At 37.1% G+C, this 12,368-nt stretch overlaps 1 protein-coding gene across 1 annotated transcript in view; it reads left to right on the top strand.

The window, feature by feature from the left end:
- The window catches only part of MCMDC2 (minichromosome maintenance domain containing 2), a 45,046-nt gene extending 32,678 nt beyond the window's left edge, over nucleotides 1-12,368 (top strand). Inside the window, exons 14-16 of the mRNA XM_082601713.1 lie at nucleotides 2,327-2,469; nucleotides 6,320-6,429; nucleotides 12,147-12,368. Coding sequence (XP_082457839.1) covers nucleotides 2,327-2,469; nucleotides 6,320-6,429; nucleotides 12,147-12,313 — 420 coding nt within the window. The 3' untranslated portion in view covers nucleotides 12,314-12,368. The remainder of the gene's footprint in view (nucleotides 1-2,326; nucleotides 2,470-6,319; nucleotides 6,430-12,146) is intronic.

Below are 12,368 nucleotides of genomic sequence, written 5' to 3'. Positions count from 1 at the left end.
TCAGAAATCTGTCCACAGTAAAGTTAAAGTATCTGTGTAGGATAGCTAAAAGGCATGGAATGTTGGGAAGTGGGAATCCATGGGTCATTAAATTTTTTGTTCATACCTGCCTTCCTTGTAGCCCAAATTGCATGGATAAAAGGTTGAAAGGTGAGGTGGATTTAAAAATGAAATATAGGGGGCTTCCCTGGTGGCACAGTGGTTGAGAGTCCACTTGCCGATGCAGGGGACACGGGTTCATGCCCCAATCCGGGAAGATCCCATATGCCGCAAAGCGGCTAGACCCGTGAGCCATGGCCGCTAAGCCTGCGCGTCCAGAGCCTGCGCGTCCGGAGCGAGGCCACAACAGTGAGAGGCCCGCGTATCGCAAAAAAAAAAAAAAAAAAGGAAATATAAGCATAATTTATTCACATAAATTAGAACAGAAAAAAATAATATTTATGATAAGATAAGGTCTTTTTGTTTGTCTTAGTATATAAAAAAAGTAGTCTCTAGGAATTGGGATACTAAATAATATAGACATGCTAATGACCTGGAGAAATTTTTACCCAGTTTTTCCCTGAAAGACAAACAAAAAAAATCTATGGACTTATTAGTCAGGCATTTACTGAATACTTTGTATATTTGAGCCTCTTTCTGTTCTTTTATATTCTCTAAGAAATGTACATTTTTTTCTTCCTTAAATAGTTTATTATTGAGATATGAAACAATTAAGGGACAACTTAAGTGCTAAGCTGGGTGGTGCTGACTATAAGTATTTCATGAATTCAGAAAGGAAGATATCAAGTAGAATGCAGGAGTTAGGAAGACTTCAGGAGGCGGAGAGATTTTAGTTGGGCCTTAAGAAAAGGTAAGATTTAGATGACAGGAAGGATGGGCATTCAAAAAATAAAAATAGGAGCAAAGACATAAAAGTAGAGATGAGTATAAATGGAAAACTGTGAGAAAACCTGACTGACTGGAGCAAAAATTGTATTATGAAGTCATCAAAGTAGGTAGTTCTTGCAGAAGTTGACAACTGGAGGCTAATGCTAACTCCCAGTGCTGCACTCTCAGTAGCAGGGACAACGGGTCCTTTACTGAAAGGGGATATAGGTGGCATATCACTGTGCCCCCATAGCATAAAATCTAGAGAGAACTACCAATGTTATTAATAGTTTTATTATTATCCAGTTCTGAAGGCCTGGAGGGAATTGTGGAGTATAAGGAGAATAAAGACAGGACATATCCAACCCAGGACATATCCAGATCTTTTTAAAAGGTTATATTTAATATATAGATATTGGGACTTACCTGGTGGTGCAGTGGTTAAGAATCCGCCTGCCAATGCAGGGGACATGGGTTTGAGCCCTGGTCTGGGGAGATCCCACATGCCACAGAGCAACTAAGCCCATGCACCACAACTACTGAGCCTGTGCTCTAGAGCCCATGAGCCACAACTACTGAGCCCAGGTACCACAACTACTGAAGTCCACACGCCTAGAGCCCGTGCTCCGCAACAAGAGAAGCCACCGCAATGAGAAGCCCGCGCACCGCAATGAAGAGTAGCCCCTGCTCGCTGCAACTAGAGAAAGCCCGTGCGCAGCAACAAAGACCCAACACAGCCAAAACTAAATAAAAATTTATAAAATATAGATATAATAGTTAATAGCAACTTTTTATTATGGGTGATTTTTCCTTTTGGTTCTATGACTTGACAAACCAGAAAACAACACAGATGGTGATAAGTCTGGAAATGATGTCATAGAATAAGGACTTAAGGAACTAGGAATCACTCAGAAAGAAAAAAGCACAAACCTCAGAGAAAACAGTGATAATCATTAAGTTGAAGACTTATTCTCTACCCAAAATCTTACTGAATCTCTTAAGACCTACCTTCATAGTAGTTAACACAGTACACTTCTAGTGTTTGGTTGTGTTCTTTAAAAGGAAGCGAAGGAAGGAGGGCATGAAGCTCTAGGGCCAATGAGAGATAGTCTGATGGAAGTAAACTGTCAGAGAATTAAGGCTCTTCAAAGGGAAATGAGATTCTGAGGGAAGCTCTCTCCCACTAAAAGGCTGTAAGTGAGCCTTTGTTCAAGTACGTTGCACAGAATATTTCTGTACTAAAAGGGAGGAAGAGATTATTCTGGGTAAACTGTGATATTCTTTATAAGACTATGATTTAAAGTGCTCAGTGACTTTGGGATGGCCCCAGATATTTAATTAATTTTGTTGTAAATAAAATATGCAAACTTAAAAAAAAATGACAGTATACTTTGGATTTTTGTAATATAGGTCCTATAATAAAGTTTGAATCTCTTAAATTTTCACACTTTCAATTTAGCTGCTTGCTTTTGCAAAGAATTTGAATGTCGAATTCAGCTTGGAGGCAGAAAGAATGATTCATGGCTATTACCTAGCAAGTCGCAGAATCAGAACAGATTCTATATGTGGATCAAAGCTGTCAGCATCTGCATTAAAATATTTGTAGGTATTCAATTTTAAAACCATTATTGACCTTTAAATGATGTGTTTTATTAACTGTCTCACTCGTTTTTTTTGTTTGTTTGTTTGATTGCTGGTTGGTTGGTTTATAATATACCTTGTTCCAAAAGAATTTAAGGTGACAATAATTCCTTCTGTTGTAGTATTACATCATTTGAACCTCCAGCAGTTTGTTTTCACTAAATTAATTTTTATTGGATACCCTGTATCAGATATGTCTGAGAAAAATGCACTGAATTCAAATGAAAATGACTATTTTTTTTAAATGGGGCTGTTTACATTCTAGATATTTTGTAGTTGAACCTAGAAAAAAAATTAAGTATATTGTTCCTTGTACTCTTATTTTTTTTTAAGTGTTAACATCTGTAACACTTTTTAAAATTTTTAATTTATTTTAATTTTATTTATTTATTTATTTGGTTGCACCAGGTTTTAGCTGCAGCAGGCGGGCTCCTTAGTTGCAGCTCGTGGGCTCCTTAGTTGTGGCATGCATATGGGACCTAGTTCCCTCACCAGGGATCAAACTGGGGTCCCCTGCATAGAGAGCTCAGAGTCTTAACCACTGCACCACAAGGGAAGTCCCCTGTTCCTTGTATTTCTAAATACTTTAGTACACTCATGTATTATTGTTCCTTGAAAGGTTTTTTTTTAACTAATTTTTATTGTAAAAGTAAAGTACAGATGTACTGAAAGAAAAGTCTAAAATATGAGTAAAGTGCCCTGCTAACCCTACCTATTACTATTCCACTCCCTAGAGATAATCACTGGCAAGAGTTTTTGTGTATCCTTCCAGATCTTATTCATTCAAATACTAGCATATACAAATATGTAATTTAACTGTGCTGTATATCAAATACATATTTTATTTGACTATGTTATATATTTTAAATGAATATGTTATTTAAATATATTATATAAAAATATTTTTATAATATATAAATCGGTATATACCTATATGGATAGATATTTTCTTTTTGCCCAAATGGAATCATGCAGGTATACATATCATGATGTCATACTATCAGCGCATAAAGAATGACCTCATTCTGTTTTAATAGCTGCATTACAGTTTTACTATGTTGTGATATGGCTGTACCATAATTTAAACAGTCCCCTGTTGATAGACCATTACTTCATTTAATATAGATTAACGTATAATCTCAACTAAATTATGAAGTAGGACCAGGGGTAAAATAATCCATTAAATAAATAAATAAATATCTTTTTATGACTGCAATACAAAATAAGACAAGTGAAGGACTGATAGCATATGACAGGTATAGGACTATAAGAGATAAATATGTTCAGTTAATTTCTCCAACTGTATATTTATCTTCATAGAGCTAAAAAATTGCTAAAGATAGGGCAAGGAAGAAATTAACTGTGATGTTTTAAAATGGTAAACAGAATTGTATAATGCTTTCCATTTTCTGAAGTAATATTTTAAATATTCAATACTCAAAGCTTAAAAGGTTTGAAAGTCCTATCTTCTCATAATGCTTTTTCTCTGTAGTAAAAATATATTTTTTATTTAAACTCACAAAGCCTCAGTTTACATTTGACTATACTGATCCAAGAATAAAGCAGAGTTAATTTTTATATGACAACTCTACTTTTTCCTATTTTAGAAATAAACATTAGAGATGGAGATGGGTTTTATGAAATAGCAAAGTAAATGAAGCACTACTCAGAAGAGTCATAAACCTTGACTTTTTCTCCTCCTTCTATAGACAGGTACCTAATAACACCAGCCTTGCTTTTCTAGAGAAGTGCAGCTGAACAATGCTCTTTTCTTTCCTTGAAAGGCTGTATTCATATTCTGTCCTGGTCAACAATTTTAGAAGAAGCTTGGGTGAGGACATCAGGAACATGATAATCAAATTTGTAAATAAACAACTCTGGAGAGATCTTCACAGGCTCAAATTATGATTTTAGTCTAGCAAGAAGAAAATTAATAGGACAAATGTAATGTCTTTTTTTTTTTTTAATTTTGGCTGTGCTGTGTGTTTGTTGCAGCGTGCGGGCTTCTCTAGTTGCGGCTCACAGGCTCTGGAGCATGTGGGCTCAGTAGTTGAGGCATGCAGGCTTAGTTGTGGTATGTGGGACCTTAGTTCCCCGACCAGGAATTGAACCCGGACCCCCTGCATTGGGAGCGTGGAGTCTTAACCACTGGACCACCAGGGAAGTCCCTGTAATGTCTTTAATTAGGTCCCAACCTCCCTGGTATAAGTGTGAATACATTGGAAAGGGGTGATCTGGCTTAATATGAAGAAGATTAGTGATTTCATTATTTTTACATATAATATGAGTAAGCAAGGTAATATGGCTGTAAATAATACTGTGATTTGGGGTTGTAGTAATAGAACACAGTATCAAGAGTGAGAAAATGCTAATTCTGCCCCACCTCTACCCTGCTGATCAAATCACACCTGTAGCACTGTACTGAAAAGGAATATTAACCAAATCTGGTCACAAGGAGAATAGCCAAGATGACAAGGGGCTTGAAAATTATGTCACATGACATATTAGAAGAACCAGGAGGACCTTTCCTGGCGGTCCAGTGGTTATGACTCTGTGCTTCCAAAGCAGGGGGCACGGGTTCCGTCCCTGGTTGGGGGAACCAAGATCCCATATGCCACGTGGTGCATCCCGCGCACCAAAAAAAAAAAGAACTAGGAATATTTATTTTGGAGAAAATAAAGCATGGAGCAACTAGAAAAGCTGTCTTTGAATATTTGAAGAGCTGTCACATTTAAGAAGTATTAGACTTGTTTTGTAATCCCAGAAGACAAAACAGGGACCAGTTGGTATACATTGCAGTGAAACCAATTTCAGCTTACATTCATATAATCTTTGTGGGTGAGTCCCAAAATTTTCAAATACCTATTTGAAATCACAATAATCCTATTAAATATTATTATCCCCATTTTATAGCAGAGCTTCAAAAAATCTCGGAAGTTAAATGATTCATACAAACTCACACAGCTAGTAAATTCTAGAGACATAACCCAGGTTTTCTGATTCCCACATCCAGCAATCATTCAAGTACATTAAAGCTAGCTTAAAGGGCTTCCCTGGTGGCGCAGTGGTTGAGAGTCCGCCTGCCGATGCAGGGGACACGGGTTCGTGCCCCGATCCGGGAGGATCCCACATGCCGCGGAGCGGCTGGGCCCGTGAGCCATGGCCGCTGAGCCTGCGCGTCCGGAGCCTGTGCTCCGCAACGGGAGAGGCCACAACAGTAAGAGGCCCGCGTACCGGGAAAAAAAAAAAGCTAGCTTAAAAATAAAAAATAAAGGAATGGATTGCCTCATGATTCCTAGTGAATCCTAGGTGAAGTTCAAAAGGGACCAAATAATAAGTAGCCTGGGATGTTGTAGAGAAAATCCAGTTACACGATGGGATTTGAAATTTGCTCTCTAAAGTCTCTTCCAACACTGAAATTTCAAGATTCTATGAGGACTTCAAATGGATTAAGAACTAGGAGAAGACATGAAGGATGTGTCTATAAGAGATATTTAGTTAGGTTAATTTTTCCAACTGTGTATTTAACTGAACAGAACTTGGGGAGGGCAGGGTGTAGAATAATAAAGAAAAGTCAGGATAGAATCCAGTTCTTTGATAATAAGTCAGGATACTTCCTTGTTCTGCAACAGTCTATTCAACTTGGTAGGAAAAAATGCTTTGAAAAGAAACTAAAATTTTTTAAAAATAAGAATATGCTGATATTTAAGGTGTGGCTTATGCTCACACGTATCTTGGTTTGTTCCTGCCAAAATATATATTATCTTTATAATATCAACATACTTTGATTGGCATCAGTTTTCTTTTTTAGAGTTTCCCTATCTGAAGCCCATGCTCGACTGAACCTAAGGAATAAAGTGCTTAAAGAAGATGTACTTATTGCAGCCTTATTATTTGAAACATCTCTAACATTGAAATATGGTAATCTATTAAGTTATTAGTGATCACTACAAATAATTATATTTAAACTTGAAGATTCTTAATCTGGTAAATTAAGATGTTATATATATTTTAAACAATATTTTAAAGAATAATAAATTTCTACCACGTAAGTCCCGTCTGAATTTAAACATTTAGTAATCATTTACAGGTAGTATCATTATCTGATATCAAGTTCCTAATTGTGCATGATTGTTTCTATGCTTGAACTTTTGCATTGCTTAGAGAATTCTGAAAAAAAAAGTATGACACATGAAATGATTTAAAATTTATCTTCCTCTTAAAATAGCATGCACCATTTAATTGTCAAGCAATCCCCCAGAGTGGAGTTAGACACATAGCCAAAGAAAATGTGATCATCTCGCATCACCACCTTCTCTGAATTGCTGGTTATAATACTCTGACTATAGCATTTAATTATTTGAAATCAAAGGAGCTTATCATGGTTTTGCTAATAAAAACATAAAGGGGCTCTTAAAGGTAAGAGTAAAGAGAATTATCCTCACAAAGTTCTTTTTGAATTATATGAGACATTAATTTCGATGAGATATACCATCCTTCAAACCAAACTTTGGTTCTGCTAACCTAAAACAATAAAACAGCCAGTTATTTTATCAGCAAAACAGTTTTATTCAGGAGCAGGAAAGAATTGCAATTCAGGACATTGTAACTATGGTAAATCACATGCAGGTCTGGTAAAGCAAAGAAGAAACTCTTCTGTAGAGGAGAAGTGGAGTTGGGAGGGTTGTTATAACAGAAAGTCCATTGGAGGAAACTGGGAGTTCCAAGTATAGTGGCTTTTCATTGGCTGCGTTGTGACAGTCTCTCTTTAGTGGCGCTATTGCCAGGCAAGGAGAAAATCTTTCTTCCACCTGCTGGTGGTAGTAAAGTAGTGTGCAAAAACCAATAGTTATGCAAAAACCAATAGTTACTTCCTGCTGGAGATGCAGGGTATGTCTCTTCCTGTTGAGATCTGTATTGATGTTGAGAGGTACATGCATGAGAGCTCCCCCTTCTGGCCTCCCGACTCTATTTTAGTGAGATTTTTACTTTATTAATTTTCAGTTCCAACCCTGGGAGTGAAAGGATGTATTAACACTGACTTTCCTGTGTGTATATGTTTAGTGTTTAAATTTGCTTCAAATTCAATTTATATTGTAATAACTTTTCACAGAGATCCATTAGAACATTAGAACGTTGTTCTATAATTATCTAAATCAAGAATTCTTAACCTAGGATCCATGGATACTGAGAGAGTCCTAGGGGCTTGTGAATCCCTAAATTATATGTAAATTTGTATATGCATGTGCTCTCTACCTTTTTGCTTAGGGAGAGGAATCATAAGTTTTTTTAAATTTAATTTTTTATACAGCAGGTTCTTATTAGTTATCCATTTGATACATATTAGTGTGTACATGTCACTCTCAATCTCCCAGTTCATCCCACCACCACCACCCCTGCCACTTTCCCCCAATCATAAGTTTTTTGAAGTATGTCTTAGAGTTTCATAACCCCCAGAAAAGGTTAATTATCATCCTGAATTAGTTTTACCTACCAAAAGAGAAAATCGCTTGTTCCCAACCAATATTAAATAAGAAGGATATGTATTTTTGTTTTTAACTTTATCTTTACCTTCTTATTCTATATTTTAAAATATACTTGATAAAATCTAAAACATTATTTTACATACCATGAAGAAAAAATGCTGCCAATTTTACTGACTTGCTATCACCATCAAAATTGTTAAGATACAACTAGATTTCAGTAAGAAGACAAAAATGTGTGTCTTTGAACTTAGAAACTGTGGTATTATAATATTAAGGACTCCTGTGACTGAATATGGCTATTTTCACTTGATAACTATTTTGTCAGGACTTTCTTGAAGCATATAAGAAAGCTTTCGTTGAGAGAAATAAAACTATATGAAGTTTTTTTTCCTTTAGTTACTTTTTGTTTTCATAATAAGTTGCAGTTAGGTATATCCTTTTTCAAGTCTTAGCAAAACAATGTTAAGAGCTCCTTAAATTTTACTTTAAACATAGCAGGAAAATAATCCCTACTCAGGGACGTTTTTCTTGGATGCAAAAACCAATAGTTACGTTTATAAACTAAATTAAGGAGTTGGGCAGTGGGGAGAGGGAAGAATTAAGGAAAGCTCCCAGGTTTCTGCCTTGAGCAACTGAGTGGATCATGGTGCCATTTACCAAGACTAGGAAGAAAGAGAAAAAGGTTTGGGCTGGGGTGGGGATCAAATTATAGATATAAGTTTGAGACATCCTACAGAGATATCAATAGACAGATATAATAATCTGGAGTTTAGAAGAGAGTTCTAACCTAGAAATATAATTTAGGGATCATCAGCAGAGACATGGTACTCAAAGCCATGGAATGGATGAAATCACAGAGAGAGACTATACAGAGAACCCCAGGACTGCCTTTGAAGAATTCCAATATTTAGAAATGGAGTTGAGGAGGAGGAACTAACAAATGAGACCGAGAAGCAGTTGTATTATAGAAGCCAAGAAAGAGAGTGTTTCAAGAAAGGAGTGTAGTGGTCAGCATGTGTTGCGAGTTTGAATAAGATTAGATTTGGCCATCTAGAGTTGTAGGTGGTCGTGATTAGAGCTATTTCAATGGAGTGGGGATTCAGGTGGGGTAGGAAGTGAAGATATGGAGACAGCCGACATAGACAACTTTGAGATGTTTGACTATGAAGATGAGGAAAGAAATAGGGTATTAGCTGGAGAAGGATGTGTGGTCCAGGGGGGGCTTTTTTTTTTTTTAAGATAGAAGATAATAGCTCATATGATGTGCAGTAGAAAGTAAACTAATGAGACTACAGAAAGAGGGGAAGATCAAAGGCGTAAAGTCCTTAAAAAGGTGAGAGGGGATGGGATCCAGAGCACATGTGAAGGTAAAGGCCTCTTATAGAAGAGTCACTTCATTTTATAGGAGGGAAAACAATGGATACAGAATCAGGTAGGTGTAGATTTGGTCTTTTACTCTCCACAAGGTCAACAAGGTCACCAGCTAAAAATGAAAGGTTTGAGGAGAAAAGAATGGAATGTAATAGTCATTGCAGGGGGTGGGGGAGAAGAGCAAATGTGTTAGAGAAACTCAACAGGGTTGTCAGTGCAACCGCCCATCTCAGGTTTCTGTGATTCATTTAAAGTGAAACCAAGCAATGCCAATTATGTGTTTTTCTGCCCAGCAGCCTGAATGCAAGCACATGGTAAATGGTTGGGTTCATGCAGAGTTGAGGTTTTGATAGATGAGTGTGGCAGAGTGTTGCAGGGGGGGCAAGGGAGTGGGGGGACTGGCAAGGGAGGGACTCAAATTGGTTAAAAGAGGGAAGTGAATTGAAGGAAGCAGATTGGAGGACTCTGAGATAGAAGACCTGGAAGCCTAGGAGGTAGCATAGAGAAGAGGGACATTTGAACTCATGGTTTTGAAGTAAGTTTCTGGAGATATTAGTTTCCTCTGACTCTGGGAATGTGTGGTGGACGTAGAGGGAAAAGGTCAGGACACTTGGAGATTGGCAGTTAAATGGGTCATTCACATGGAAATCACTGAATGGCAGGTATTAGGGAACAGAGGAAGATTGTGAGCCAAGTACTGAGAGCCGATTGTTGACTTCACCGTGGAAGGGGAAAGGGTGATAAAGCCCAGGTGGCACTGGGCATCAAAGGAAGAAAGATTTTTAACAAGAGGAAAGAATGGTCTGGAAGCCGCAAAGGTGCAGCAATTTAGGCACTGACTCTTTCTTGTGACACTAAGGTATGTGGGGTGTTTGAGAGCCACAAGGAAAGCAGTGTTCTCAAGGGACAGCAAGGTTTCAGGTAAGGTAAAGCAGTACAGGGAGCAGTCACAGAAGTCTGAGGCTACTTGTGTTTACTAATGACAGACAGCTCTAGGAAGGTAGGCACTGTCTGCTTGGCCAGCAGTTGTGCTCCCAGCCAGTTACATTTAGGTACTCATTCAGTGAATCAATGAAATAGAATTTAAGAGCTTAACTTCTGCAATATTAGTCAAAGGTTTTGTTTTGTTTTTTCAATTGTGGTAAAATATACATAACATAAAATTTACCTTCTTAACCATTTTTAAGTGTACAGTTTATTGGTGTAAGGGACATTCACACCAACTCCATAACCTTTTCATTTTCCCCAACTGAAACTCCATACCCATTAAACAATAACTCTCTATTCTCCCCTTCCCCCAGCTCCTGGCAAGCACTATTCTACTTTCTATCTGTCTGGACTTGACTTCTCTAGGTACCTCATCTAAGTGGAATCATATGTTTGTCCTATTTTGTCTGGCTGATTTCACATAGTATAATGTCCTTAAGGTTCATCCACGTTGTAGCATGCATTAGAATTTCCTCTCTAAGATTGAAGAATATTCCGTTGTCTGTATATATACCACATTTTGTTAATCTCTTCACCCATAAATGGACAATTAGGTTGCTTCTGCCTTTGGCTATTGTGAATAATGCTGCTAATGAACATGAGTGTGCAAATATCTCTTTGAGACCTTGCTTTCAATTCTTTTGGGTATATACCCAGAAGCCAAATTGCAGGATCTGTAATTCTGTTTAATTTTCTGATGAACTGCCATACTGTTTTCCTTAGGGGTTGCACCATTTTACATTTCCACTAACAGTGCACAAGGGTTCCAATTTCTCCACATCCTTGCCAAGACTTGTTACTTTCTTCTGTTTTATTTTGGTTTTGATAGTAGCCATTCTTACTGGTGTGAAGTGGTATCTCATTGTGGTTTTCATTTGCAGTTTTCTAATGATTACTGATGTTGAGTATCTTTTCATGTACTTATTGGCCATTTGTATATCTTCTTTGGTGAAATGTCTGTTCAAGTCCTTTGCCCATTTTTTAATCAGGCTGTTTTCTTGTTAAGTTGTAGACCCCCTATCTGATACATGGCTTGCAAATATTTTCTCCCATTCTGTGAGTTGCCTTTTCACTTTGTTGATTGTAACTTTTGATGCACAAAAGTTTTTAATTTTGATGTGGCCTGTTTTATCTATTTTCTTTCATTGCCTATGCTTTTGGTGTTATATCATAGAAAACATTGCCAAATTCAATGTCATAAAGCATTTCCCCAGTGTGTTTTTCTAAGAGTTTTATAGTCTTAGTTCTTACATGTAGGTCTTTGATTCACTGAGCTAATTTTTAGGATGTAAGGTAAGGAACCAACTTCATTCTTTTGCACATGGATATCACTTTCACAGTACCATTTGTTGGAAAGACCATCTTTTCCCCATTGAATGGTCTTGACACCCTTGTCAAAAGTCATTTAAATATATACACAAGGTTATTTCTATTCCATAGATTTATCTTTTTATTGTTTCTCTACCTTCCAATACCTTCTCTCCTTACTTCTTCCACCTCCTCACATCACTATTCAGCTTCAGAACACTAATGGCTATTTCAATGGGTGACAAATTTCTATAGTTTCCAAACTTTAAAATTTAAACATCAATGTTTCTTCCATTGACCCTGGTACCAGTTTGTGCATTTACTGAACCTGTTTCCTGGGTCTCAAAAATTTTTTTTAAATAATAGCTATTGAAATACTCTACGAGATAGATCATAACTTAATTGTAAAACTTTCACTATTTTGTTGAAAACATGATTTCCTATTTAGCACTTTTTCTCATTTATACCTCTTCCTTCTTCACTTAGGGGCCGCTGTACTTTGTGTCGCTCCACATGCAGTATTTCCATTTGAGCTGTATAATGAAGAGTATTTAGAGCAGAGGGATATCTATCTGACTCAGTGCCAACAGCAGCTCCAACAGTTTATTGCCACATGTGGACCTGGGACAGCCGTCTTTGCTAGCGACGAATAGGCAACCTGAGGAAAGTTGTCCTTCATTCCTTTTTAAGCAGTGGAAAAAACTGAGT

This window comes from Mesoplodon mirus (assembly GCF_964341445.2).
Source record: "Mesoplodon mirus genome assembly, chromosome: 16".
NCBI classification, from domain to species: Eukaryota; Metazoa; Chordata; class Mammalia; order Artiodactyla; family Ziphiidae; genus Mesoplodon; species Mesoplodon mirus.
The sequence above is the reverse complement of the archived record's forward strand: the minus strand, read 5'-3'. Positions and strand labels throughout refer to the sequence as shown.